Source organism: Pleurodeles waltl, chromosome 3_1 (assembly GCF_031143425.1).
Source record: "Pleurodeles waltl isolate 20211129_DDA chromosome 3_1, aPleWal1.hap1.20221129, whole genome shotgun sequence".
Classification (NCBI taxonomy): Eukaryota; Metazoa; Chordata; class Amphibia; order Caudata; family Salamandridae; genus Pleurodeles; species Pleurodeles waltl.
This window is the reverse complement of record NC_090440.1, coordinates 990,181,355-990,195,457: the sequence shown is the minus strand read 5'-3', so window position 1 is coordinate 990,195,457 and position 14,103 is coordinate 990,181,355. Positions and strand designations below refer to the sequence as shown.

At 44.4% G+C, this 14,103-nt stretch overlaps 1 protein-coding gene across 1 annotated transcript in view; it reads left to right on the top strand.

The window, feature by feature from the left end:
* ASAP3 (ArfGAP with SH3 domain, ankyrin repeat and PH domain 3) overlaps positions 1 to 14,103 on the top strand; it is a 303,602-nt gene that overhangs the window by 163,449 nt on the left and 126,050 nt on the right. The window contains exons 8-10 of the mRNA XM_069224120.1: positions 4,655 to 4,730; positions 11,765 to 11,851; positions 11,980 to 12,089. Of these exons, the coding sequence (XP_069080221.1) occupies positions 4,655 to 4,730; positions 11,765 to 11,851; positions 11,980 to 12,089 (273 nt within the window). The remainder of the gene's footprint in view (positions 1 to 4,654; positions 4,731 to 11,764; positions 11,852 to 11,979; positions 12,090 to 14,103) is intronic.

The window sequence follows — 14,103 nt, the reverse complement described above, 5'->3', positions numbered from 1 at the left end:
CAGGGTTGACCAATTTAGGTGGCAAGAAACGTCCAGTTAGGCATTTACAGTGCCAGTAGCTCTAACACTCGCAAATGCAAGACCTATTGCATTGCAAATGTTTGTTTAGTGCTGAAATCTGTATCCCAGCTGTGTTTTTTTTTTAGGTTTCGCCTTAACCACTTGCATGTCGGCTAAATCTACTGGTAACCAAAGACACGTTTAAAACATGTGTTTATAACATTAACAAAACCAATAGATCTCGAATAGGTAAAGGAGTATTGGCTTTTTCACTGATTGTGTGGCTAATGATATATTTTCTGCTTGTAGTTCCCTCCTCCATGTCATTCTTCATTACTGACCTCACTAAGCACTGATGGCACACCCCTTGTATGTCATTTAGTGCTGATATGATGTCCCCTCTGCAGTGTCCTACTTCTGACCTGTAGTTCCCCTAAGTGTCAGTCACTTACTCTCTGCAGTATTCTCTGCTTATGCTATTTTCCCTGGCATAACCATTCTATTCTGACTTAACTTTACCCCTGCATGTTTTTTTTCTTGTGTGCTGTTGTTAATTCTCCTGCAGTTCCTCCAGAGACTGATGTTGTGTGCTAATATCCTTTACCCTGTAATCCCCTCTGTGGAAGCAGATGTCACTTCCATCTGCGGGGTCCTTCTTGTGTGATTTTGTCATTTCCCTTGAAATTCCTATCTTGTTTGCTGTGAGGAAATTTCCTTTTTGCAGGATCACCCTGACTTTTTGCCCCAGCCTTTTGCTGATTTAGTGCTGGTTTACTGACTCAACACTGGGGACTGACATCCATCACCCAGTGTATGTGCTCTGACCCCTAAAAGTATGTAAGACAGGCTGATCCCTGATTAGTATACTTAACTTTCCTGTAACTCCTTAGTTTATGCTTCTCTTGGTACCCAGAGCCTGTAAGTTAAATGTCACTACTTGACTGCAGCACCTCTTGTGTCACCACTAAAGTGATAGTGCAAACAAAGCCTGTCTTCAGGCCTGCTCCTGCAGCCTGAGTGTGCAGTTTTAAAACTGAAAATTCAAGCTGGAAAAATAAATATTTTGCAAGTCTGTACCCTTCCTTTTTAATACTGATAAATCACCCCTAAGGTAGGCCTTAACTGCCCATAGGGTGTGGTGCATGGTTTTGAAAAGGTTGGACATGTGTTCTTACATTTTACATATTCTTTCACTGTAAAATTTCCAAAGTTGTTTTTCCCTGTGGCAAGGCTGGTTCTCCTGTAGTAAAGAACGTTGTTACATTATAACACATTATAATGTATAACTTTGTTTTTTGGAATGGCTAGATCCATGATTCAAGGACTCTAATAGGAATTTTAAATCCAATCTGATGGTAAAGTTGAAATTTAAGTTACAATTTTGAAAATTGCACTTTTACTTAGATGGCAGTTTCCTTCCTAAGGTCTCTTGTAGGCCTTTCTGAGGTTAATTCCCAACTGTAACTTGACAGCCTGCTGGGAGATGTGAATTGAAAGAGGAACAAAAGGGCCTTGGCTGGGAGAAGGTGTGACCTCCTGTCAGGATGGCCTGAGGGGATGTGGTCACCAACTGCACAAACTTAAAAGGTGTTGCTTGTAACTCACATGTACACCTGCCCCTGCCATTGTCTCAATATCCAGTGATACCAATCCCAGTGTAGGGGGGCAGGACTGGAGGGATTTAGTTCTAGGGCTGGTCTGCAGGGATAGTCTCTTATTTCTCTAGGTCTCAGGGGTGTACCAAGCTTCTCCTAATGACCCTCTCTCTTTATGAGGTCTGGTTCCCCCAGATTCCTTTCTGATACATACTGCCAGATAGAGGGCCTCATCCCAGGCAACAGGAGGTACCCCACCCCAGATAAAAAAGGCAAATGCCTCGATGCCACTGGCAAATGTGTAGCAGTGGGCTCAACCACACAGTGACACATTGCCTATTTGCTGGGTCTGCTTTGAGGAATGAAAGATTTAATTGGGAGGAGATGGAGGCACTCATATGAGACTTCTCTTATGTCTACAAAAAAAAGTGTAAGGAACTGGTTGTCGAGGGGACTATCCTCTCCAACGAAAATATCTGCTGTGCCCTCAGTGCTGCAGACACCACCTCCCGCAATGTAAAAACCACTCTGCATGCCACTCGCTCATTTTACCTGCTGAGTGAAAAGCAATATAAGGTGGAGTTGGTGCCCATGTGCATTGTGGACTAAGGGAGGAGTCACACACAGCATCCTGTGACTCAAAGAGAAACCACTTGAAATATGATACATATAGAAATGTTTTGAGCCTTAATTGTTCCAAAACTCTGATTGGGTTAACACCAAATCACAAAAAGTACTCTTTCTGAACCAATATCTAGCTTTCTTCCAAATTTGGCGTAAATCTGTTTAGCTGTTTGGGCTGTAGCTGTGTCTAAAGTTCCTCTGGAAAAACATTAATGAGGAAAATTCATTTTGGAAAGTTTTGTGAAGATATGTCAAATGGCACCAAAAATATAGAAAAACAAAAAAATGCATTTTGTATGGAAATATGATCCTAAGTAACTACCCAGTGGTGACAGACACTGGGAGATATATATGTTTCATTTATGATTCATATCTTGCTTCCAGTCACCACAGCGTAAGGCAGTGGGTCAGCCTGATTCAACCACTGTCCACTTGTACGGCCAGTCCTCTTCGGATACTGTTTTAAGTTGGGCCCTTTTCTTTTTATAATGCCTCTCCAAGTCGGTTTAAAAGGTTGGTCCATCTCTTTCTGGTCATTGATGCTTCCGTCTCGTTGGGTACCCAATGGGGTCGGGCCTCTGCTGCTCTTTTTTGCCAGGGCGAGTTGGCTGCTGAGAAGACCTCTTCTCTTCATTGATGAACAGACCCTGCTGGATGCAGAGTCCGAGGTTGCACACCGCAAGGTACCTCCTGGGTGTACCTAGCAATGCTGATGTGTGACTCTGTAAACAGGTCTGACAGCAATTTTACAAGTTGCGCCCGCTTCTGGGCATGCAGCTGTGTGGATAATCTCAAGTATGAACAGCACGTTTCTGCCACTGCTTCTTGTCTCACATTTTTTTGCCCTATCCTCTTCTCTTTGTGTTTCTCAGTCTTTGTTTCTGTTTTTCAGTATCTCTATTACTTTCTCTTTCTTTTCTTTCTGGACTGTCCTGTTACGACATGGTTGGGCTGGTCTGTAGGGCAGTCAGGCAGTGCCCGATAAGCTGGTCTGACGGGTCAGTCTATGGGTCTGTTTATGGTCTGCTGGTCCAGTTTCTACTGATTTCCCTGATCTTAACGCAAACATTGTCTGCAGCAAGCACATATCCATAGTTTCGCATATCTTGTAAAAACGTACCATTACAAGTTCAAAACTGCCCCATTTTCTAAACATGGGCCACTTTTTTAGCTATCTGAGTCACTAGTGGGATCACTTTTATTTTGGTACCCAAGGTTGTTTTCTGCCCCATTCCGATCCTGCTGGGCTGGAAACCGAAACCAACCCTTCCAAATGTGCTTAAACCGGCTACACAGTGCAGGAGGCCGTTACTGTGACCTTCGGGACATGACTGGGACCAAGGCAGCCTGTCCTGCTGTGATATTATCCACCTGGCCTTTAGCCCTGTAGCCTACCAGGAAGTGCATAAAGACTGAATGAGCCGTCAGTCAGGGCCTGCTCCTGGTGTGCTTGTTTGTCCTTTGCTCTATTTGTGTATTTTGTTATCTCTCTTGTTTGCCCACTTCCATTTATCCCTGTTTTTCTCAGTCTGTCTTTTGTTCTGTTCTAGTCTCGATTCTCTCTTATGCTGTAGCCCTTTGCCTTTCTTATACTTCTCCAATTCCTATGAAAGGAAAAACGTATCTCCACAAGGCGCCAACTGCATGGACTGTCGGGTCCAGGTCTCTGTCCCAAAGGATAATCTTTGAACACTCCTGTCTTCGACGCCAACAATTCTATTTGTATAATTAAGCAAGATTCTATTCCGAATCCAGCCTTTATATGGTGGATCATGGCCCCTATGTGAACTTAGAACAGCTCCAAGCTTCACAATACCAGTTACAGTAAAGTCGCTTCTTTCTCATTTGACTCTTTCAGCCATCACCCTCTTTCTCTATCGATCAGTTCATTATCTGTTGAAAACCTTCTGCCTCAGGCTCTTTATCTATCCTTGTGTTTTTCCCTTCTCGGTTTTATTTTCTCATGACGGGCATCTTTTTCAATCCTTTGCACTTTACATACATTTTTTCCTCTCATACTTCTCAACTCTCTCACACATTGTCCCTCACCCTCTAGACTTCTACTTTTTATCTTTTTTATTAACCCTTCCTGGCCCACTTTTTTCACTCAAGCTCATCCTCTTTTCTCTAACCTTCCCTCGTTTCACTCCTTCCACTCTTCTTTCGATCCTTCTTTCTCTATCCCTCCTTTCCAATACTCTTTTCTCGAGGCTCTTTCTCTTTTCTGTCCGCTACTTACGATTCGTATTCCATCTTTGTGCATCTGGTATCCTATTTCTCATCTTCGTCTATTCTCCTTTATGTTTTTCTTACCTCGCTCACTTCGTTGGTATTTCACTCGATCCGTTTATCTCTTAACCTCTCAGTCTCACCTTCTTCCTGCTTTCTTTCCGTGTATTTAAGTTCTCTTTATCTCACATAGTTTTGTAACTTAGTTTCTTCCAGGATGGGTGGAAAGCGGCTCAGAACATGCTTCCCTTCATCGAGAAGCTCGCCTCGTCGCTCCAGGCGGTAAGATATGCTGCACTACCGCGCGCGCACGCGTGGGGTGCAGTGACGTAGCAGGGGTACGGTTTCCTTCTGTTTGGTACTTTAAAAACCCAGATGTAACTTAGGTGCAGAACGTCCCTCAGAGACCTGGGCCCCGATGCCACTGACCCAGTTGGAGAATTACTCGCTACAGGAGCGCTGGAAAGAAAGTGAGGAAACCGTCACATAGCGATAGAGAGGAGGGGCTAATGATGAAGAGGGAGGGGGCACTGGCCATGGGCTAGGAAAGGAAGAAGCAGGAGGAATTCTACACTGCTCCGCCTCTACCCCCACGGTGTGGTCTTTGTGTTTAGTGAGGGCTCTGAGCATGTATGCATGTCCTGACTCGCTGAAACTCTGAGCTGTGTTCATGTGCCTAGGGAGCTGAGGTTCTGAGCAGAGAAATTTAAAATCATGGGAAAAGTGGACCCAGGGCCTAACCTTCAATGGGGACCCCCTGATACAGCCAACTCTGTTCTGCAGATTGTTGCTGTGATGATCTTGAATATTTCTTTAACATATTGTTTTAAATAGCGGTTACCTGTAATTTATAAATTGCTTTAATGTGGGGGTTTGTGTAAGAGTCTATTACAGGCATGTTCCAGAGAAATGTTTTTGGTTCCTGCAACATTCATACAAATAGTTCCTTTTAGATCAACACAGGACCTCTCGGATGAGGAACGGGAGGGTGCCAGAAAGATTACACAGCATGAAAGAGCTGAAACTGGATCATAAATTCAAAGCTGGTCCGAACAGGGGCCCCGGAATACCTTTGGCCCAGTGCCTCCAAAATCCTCAAAATGCCCCTGGCTCTGAGCAGGTGTCTATGTGCAACACCGTGGAGCCTCGGGGACGGTCTTCATGTAGGGTGACCACCTGGCATTGAGGCAAATTCTGGACAGGACTGTTAAAAATTCAGGACAAAGGGTCAAAATTCAGGACAAAAATTCAGGACAAACTGTCAAAATTCAGGACAAAAATTCAAGAACAAACGTCAGTTTTACAGACACACGCAAGAGAGGCCATGCCTCACTATGTTGTCAGTGCATTTATTTACTCTTTTTTTAACATAGCACTATTTATTCACTGTGGACCTTTTGTGATTGCCTCCTAGTATGCTACATTCAGGTGTCACATTACGTCCTTGTTCAGTAGTAAATTAATGCCCTTCAGTACTGCGGCAAGGCCATCACCCCTACCCAAATCTACCCGATCTTTCCTGAAGAGAAAGTAACAGCAAAAATTTGATTATGTTTCTGAATATTTTAAAACCCCTGGCAAACAGTTTGGGACACATTAAGGTAATTAACCTTATGCCAGTTTAAACAAATTGAACAAAAACATCTGGCTTACCCCAACCTCCCATGGACTTTCAACCTATTTTTTTTTTTAAAGAGGCAGGGCAGATGGTGTGGGCAACAGTCTCACACCTAATGTCAGGATGTGATGTACCTATAACTTGTCTGTAGTCTCACTGCACTAGAGTGTATAAATGGAACTCTACATTTATCTCAGAAATTGGAGCCCGGACTACCAACCAAAGATAATCAAAGAGGAGGATGAAACTGAGATCAAATGGGAGATCCACGGCAAGTAATTCAAAGGGTTGTTGCTAAGAACTGGATAAATAAAGAAGAGAAGAACAAGGTGGGACAATTCCTACAATCAGACAAGATGGGTCCACCAAGACTATTTGAAGGTATTGGCCACCTGGGGAGTTGTCTCTGCACACAGGAGCGAAACAGAAGGGGCACTGTCAAGTGGTTGAACAAGCTACACCCATCAACCTTGGCAAACTCTTCTGGTGCAATGGTCCGCTGTTAGTGCTTTTGAAGGGTGAGCAGGGGCCAGACCCCTTGCAAGGTTGTGCAAGGCAATTGCCCGCTTTGTCCATGTCTTTATATGGTTTTGAAATTGAGCAAAAGCCAAACTAGAGATCTGGGTTATCCCGAAGGGTCAAGTACACATAGAATCTTCAAAATATTTGGGATGTAAATTGCACAAACAAAATTTAGAAATTTTAAAATGTAATTAGTGTTTCTTTAACATATGGCACTGTTTTTGTCTTCATATACAATTAGATCTCAGATTGAACTGGAAACCAGTTACCTTTTGATACCTAGTGATTAATATCTACCATTCTTACACTGATTTCCAGGATGAAAATCTCTGCAGAGCAAACGGTCCCTCCAAGCCCAGTTTGCTTTTTGGTCTTCTCTTCTGCTTTCTGTAAAGGCCACGTGGCACTAGTGAAGATGGTGTGCTACCCCAAGGATAGTATTATTTTGCAAACCTTCCCCTGCTTGTCCTTCATTCCTTCTTCAGATAGGCCACACGTCTGATATGGTCACTGCGGCGCCATCAGGAGCTCTTTCCACTCTAAAGCCAACTGCGGGTGGATTAGGTCTTCTGGATTTAGGATGCTATTATTCAGTTGCACAGGTCGAATGGGTGGCTCACTGGCTTTCTGCTCACCTCCCTGCATGAGATGGGGTTTACCAGTAAAGACTTTTAGGGAAGGCTTAATGCACTGCTCATTGTTTCCTACTAACCATTCTACGGATCACCATCCGGGGTTATCATGCACAGCTTTCTCTTGGCTTGCCAGAACCTGTAAACTGACACGAAGAAACCCTATGCTCCTGCACTACCTTTGCTAAGCCTTCCCACTTACACAGGATGGATGTGCTCGGAGCAACTCCATCAGTGGCCTGTTGCAAGTGTCTTAAAATTGGGGACTTTGTTTCTGAACAGTGAGCTACTAAATTTCCAAACCCTTGTGGCAGACTACCATGTTCACGCCGGTCAACTCCTTACTTACAACCACCTTAAATAATCATTAAATGCCCTATTTCATGTCTGCCACCTAGCACTAACCCTACAAGAGGTGTGCCAGAAGCTCTGTACCATAGGAAATGGTGGCAAACTGATAGAATGGGTGTACAGACCTATCCTGCAACATGGAAACCACTCCAGGTCTTCTCGCCATACTACCTGGGTGATTGATGTAGCCAAACCTCTGCAAGATATGGACTAAAATACTGGACTTTCCCCACAAAGTACCCCACAGCTGTCACTTTAAGTAAATTCATAGTGCTTCCTTGTGAATGCATTCTGCCCGTTGCTTGCCATTGACCTTGCGGTTTGTAACTCACAATTTGTTGCTTTCAATTTGCTGACTTTATTTGTTTTAGGCTATGCAGCTTGAATTCGGCCCTTCCCTTGCCAAACCATTATTTACAGTATCCTGTCGAGTGCCTTTCTGTAAACAGGCCTGTAAATCTTGTTCTTATCTTATCATATTTGCTGTGCATTCAAAGAACAAAGTCAAATGTCAGGCTCTGTCTTCGGTGGGAACTTAGTGTTTACTTTCCTTTCTCTGACTTCAAAGTGAGAGGGTTTATGCGACAATCTTGCTGGATACTGGGGTTAGGAAAGAGTTTTTTCTATCACATGACAACATTTAAATAAACTTCAGAATATATCAGAATTAGAAGTACAAATCAAGCACATTTTTGTTAATTCTGAACTGTGCAAGAAACAAATACCTTTACATGATTAAAACAAATCATTGCATTAGGTGATGCAATTTCCACACATCATCATCTGTGCACAGTATAGTTTGATTTGAAAAACTGTATATCTGTGCAAATGTAATGGTCATTTCAATCAAAAATGTGTTGTCTGTAATGGAGGTGTGTTAGCATATCATCCATACTGCACTCCACTCTGCTCTGCACCACTACACACCACTGCACCCTAGTCTGTATCACTCTACTCCACTCCATGCCACTGCACCCTTCTCCATTCGGAACCACTCCACAATTTGCCACTGCACTCTATGCTACCTCACACTATGCCTCTCTACTCTACTCTGTACTACTCTACTCTATGCCACTGCACTTTATGCCTCTCTACACCACTGCGCTCTGCTCGTCTGCACGCCATACCACTCCAGTCTAGGCAACACCAATCTAATCCGCACAACTCCACTCTCTGCCACTCTGCAACACTACACTGTACGCCACTGCACTCTAAGCTAATACACTCTAAGCTAATGCAGTTTAATCTGTAACACTCAACTCTATGCCCCTGCACTCTACATCAATACACTGTACATCACTCTAATCTACTCTGCACCCCTGCACTCTATGCCACGGCACTCTACACTACTTTACACCATCACACTCTATGCCACTTTATGCAACTCCACTATAACCTGCACCTCTCCATCTAAGCCACCTCACTCTACTGTGAAATAATCTACTTTATGCCACTGCACTCTGTGCCACTGCATTCTATTCCACTGCACTCTCGCCTCTATGCAACTGCACTCTACTCTGAAACAATCTATTCTACGCCACTGTACTCTATACCATTCTGACCACTGCACTCTAGTTCAATGCACTCTACACCACTGCTCGCTGACACTCTGCAACACTGCACTGGCCGCCACTATATTCTACACCACTCTGCTCTGTACTACTGCATTCTGCACCAATATACTCTATTCCACTGCATTCTATGCCACTCTACTCTGCCCAATGCCACTATATGCAACTGCACTCTACACCAGTGCACTCTAAACAACTGCACTGTGCCCTTTACTCTGCACCACTGTACTCTATGCCACTGTTATCTGTACCACTCTACACCACTACACTGACACTCTACTTTGCAACTCTGCACTCTACACCACTCTACGCCACTGCACTCTAGGCACTATACTCTACTCTACACCACTCTACAATACTCCACTCCGTACCACTCTACACCACTGCACTCTGTGCCACGAGTCTACTCTGCACTCTATGACACTGCACCACTCTGCATTACTGCACTCTGCTACTCTATTGTATGCCACTCTACTCCACTGCACTCTATGTAACTCTACCCCATGCCACTCTATGCCACTGCACTCTGTGCCAATGCACTCTAAACAATTGCACTGTACACCACTGCCCTCTACTCTGTACTCTACGCCACTGCTCTCCGTGCCACTCTACTCCACTCTACATCACTGCACTGACACTCTACTCTGCAGCGTTGCACTCTCCACCACTGTACTATACACCGATGTACTATGTACTACTGCATTCTATGCCACTGCACTCTATGCCACTCTACTCTGCATCACTCCACTCTACAGCACTTTGCTCTACTCTGCACCACTCTATACTACGCCACTGCACTCCCTGCAACGTGAGTCTACTCTGCAATCTATGCCACTGCACCACTCTACGCTAGTGCTCTCTCTGCCACTCTAATGTATGCAACTCTACTCCACTGCACTCTATGCCATTCTACTCTGTCCCACGCCACTGCACTCTAAACCACTGCACTCTGCGCTAACACACTCTAAACAACTGCACTGTAACCCGCTGCACTGTACTTTGCACCACTGGGCTTTACGCCACTGCTCCTATGCTACTCTACTCCACTCCACTCCACACCACTATGCCACTAGCTTTAAGCCATGCTGAACAGCAGCTACTCTGGTGTATAACATGGCTAATGGCTAAAACACATTAACAAAGCCAATAACTCTTTTGTAGATGAGACCTATTGCTTTGCCAATGTTTGTTAGTACTATGAGGTACTGAAGTACCTGAAAGAACTGTGAAAAATACAATTACATCATAACAAAGGCTGCTACAAAATGCGCAAATACATTTTGGTTAAATAAAAAAAAAGTGCTTCTGAAATACAGATTTGAATAATATACAGTTTATACCTAATGCTAAAAAAAATTATAACACTCCATTAAAACCACACACTCCACAGCTCACCTTGGAACACCATTACAACACCTCTCTAAAAGTAATGTCTTTGCCATCAGAAAACTTCAAGTGACTCCTTTTAGTAATGTCAATGCGGGTTTTCAAGCCCTTTTGTATTTGCAGATTTACCAGTTGTGTACATTTGCATGTGTTTAGGGAAGGAGACCCCCTGGCAAGAAGGTCTGATTCTTATCTGTCTGCCCCTCCCTCCCTCAGAGCACTGGAGACTCCCTGCCTTTGAAACCTGCTGGGGAAACTCATCTGCCCGTAATTTCGCCCTGCCTCCGTTGCCCTTTAGGTGAAAGGCTGAAATTACGGACAAATGCCGTCCGTTAAAGGCTTCATCACGGACAATGGACAGCAGGGCGAAATTACGGACAGTCCGTGAAATTTACGGACGGGTGGTAACCCTCTATCTTCATGTGCTGAGTCACTGCTGGCGCTGAAACTGTTGGTGTGATTGTCAGTTCACGCCATGTGTCGGTGGATATTTTTGTTAACTGTAATCAGTCGAATGCTAGTGACTGGAGAATGTTATTTATAATTACCTGCGCCCTCTTGTTATAACTGGACATCGGTCTGCAAAGAATTGCTTTAGTAGCGATCTGTGGTAGTAATATATGGTACGCGCCAGGTAGTGAGTGGATTAGGAAATCACAGTATACTTAACTGGTAGAACACAAGCTCCCCCGAGCACATCCTTAAGCGCACATACTAGCTCAGAGCCTGAATTCAACACAGTAATGCTAGTTCAGAACCACAGCACCATGCACAGGAGCGTAGCCGGGTCAGTAAGACTGGAGGGGTGGGGGGAAGCTTCAGAGTTTTCAACAATCGCGCTGGTATATATTGTTAAAATACTTTATGCGACAAGCAGGGTGCATGAGAGGGGCTTAAAGGGCAGTGGAAAGGAAGTGGAGTGCGGAAGAATAGGGCTACAAAGTGACAGAAGACTCAATATTTTGTAAAATAACAAACGTTTTTGAAACTAAGGGTGGGGGAGATAGTGTGTGTTTTTGTCTGTGCGTATGTAAAAATTTGTGATGAAATCCGAAAGACACTTCACCATAACCTACTGAAAGCACATGCACCCAACTATTTAGTAGAAAATACGCTAGTGGGACTACACATGGAGCTATGTCCATGTGTTGCTTGTTCTCGGGCTGCACCTTGGAATTTTCAAACATTCTTAACTGTTTCTTCAGCGTTTTAAGCAGTAACTTTACCTTTTCACAGCTACACCAGGCCCAGGAGGAGGAAGTGAAGCAACTAACTCAGATTCGGGAGTCTCTCAGGGGAGTCCTGCAACTGGAGAACAAAGAGGTAACCTTTAAAATCCCCTCCCTTCCACTGCCAATCTCACTTATGTCTGAACACCCTATTCATCAACACATACGCCTTTTAGGAAAGAAACTCTTATGGACCCCGAATGTATTTTCTTGCGTTTACAGGAGAGTCTGAGCCGAAAAAACTCGGGGAGTGGTTACAGCATCCACCAGCACCAGGGGAACAAGCGCCATGGCACCGAGAAGTCTGGCTTCCTAAGCAAGAAAAGTGATGGGTGAGGAATGCTCACAGTATTGTGTTGATGTCGCAAACCGTGCAAATGGCTGTTTCAGCCTCGTTCTTGGAAATGTAGTTGTGAATTCATGGAGACAAATACTTTTAGTTTTACAGATTGACCTTTTTGACAGTACCATTTTAACAATATTTGGGGTCTTAGGCAAGACATATTGCAAGTGCTCCTGTTCACATTATTTATCCATTTTTAACTAATTCAAGCTTTTGTGTTGACAAACAAGATTGAATTATATGTTACACTTTTTCATACGTGGGCAACTAAAAACAGCCAAAAGGTCATGCTGCTCCACATTTTGCAGCAAAATAGTACCAAAAGAAATCTTCAGCAAACACTGAGCAAGCCATTTCTTTTTCTGTTTTGATCTGCGTTATTTTGGTATTGCAATAAAAATATTTTCTCTGGGAATCAGTGTTTAACCAGCCTATTCCTCCATTGAAGGAAAGGCATGGACGAGGTGAATGTTAGCTGACTAGTGTATAAGTGTATAATATGAAAATGAGATGTATGCACAGAGGACTTGAAATCGTAGCTTTATTTGCCAAATAGTCATCAGGACATAATCACTGGTACTTAGTGCAAAAAGCCATTTATTAGGACAGGATTGCATGTCATACATAAACTTTATATATACTGAGATTCAAACTGATAATTTTAACAACAAAAAAACCCACCCTTTGAACTTCTCTCCATTCTTTTTTCCCTTCATCCTTTCACTATGCCTCTGTTCACTCATCTTCCACTTCAATTCACCTACACCTGCCCCTTTTCTTTTCATCCCCTACTTGCTTCGGGCATCCCCCAAGATATCATCCATCACCTGCTTCTTCCCCCTCCCGGAAGGGTGGCCAGGCCCGCATCTGACTCTCCACCCTCCCCATCTACTGCCACCCAGCACAACCCATTAGGCGTTGTGGTGCCCCACCAGCGAACCACCTGCAACATTGTAAGAACTCATACTGCTTCTCTTAGCCACATCCTTTCTCCCAACAGATCCCCCACAATCAGGTGCAATTCCATCAGGTAGTAAGCATTACCCAGCTCTGAAAGATGCACACCATCGGCCCGAAAAAGACACTTCCCCTTCAATAATACCTTCATGTCTCAGTACTTTAATACCGTGTGGCCAGCAGAAAACCCTTGTTGCCCTATTGAGCTTCCTCTGGGCCCTGTCAATAGCCCCATGCTTGACTGCACCTCACCATTTCCTTCTGAGTACAAACTCCGTTCTGACTATGCACGTACAGTGCATCCACTGCCCAATCAGCTCCAGATCCCGTTGCATATGTTGCAGTAAGGTGAGCCCAGATAGTTTTACCAAATCATTTTCCCCCAGGTGCAGTATCAGCAAGTCCGGACAACCCCAGCTTGGCGTGATGGAGTTTAAAAAAAGGAAGCAGGTTACCCCACTGCATGCCGCTTTTTCCCCACCATGCCATTTCATGTCGGCAGCTCGGAAGTCCCAATTATCGTCCATAGATCTGCCGTTTGGCATACTTCGCTGCCTAATGCACAAATGAGTGGCCCACCATCCAAGTGACCATTTTCCCACTCTTGGGGCCCTCAACGCAACCTGAAAAAGAATAAATGTCAACTTGACTTGCCACAAAACACTTGTAATAGTAACCATTTGCTGTTCCCCTCGTCCCCCTCCCCAACTCAGGGTCGCACATATCGCTCACAACATCAAAACCTCCACCTGCTGATCTGCTTAATCTGAGCCTAGTCCCAACCCAAGTGAGCAGCCGCCGTAGCTGCGCCTATCCGGAAAGAATGAGTCCCATAGCACTGTGCAAAACTACATCGATGACTGTATGCATCTGTGTTTGAAAGACACTCCACTCCCTCACCGGACAGGCCACTGCATTCCCCCCCATCTCCAGCCAAACCCACTTACCCATCCCATTTGGCCCGTCTTTGATTTACGCAGCCATATTCCCCATCACTCACTGCTCAAACAAACCTCAGACGCTTTCACTCCTACAGCCTTCCTCAC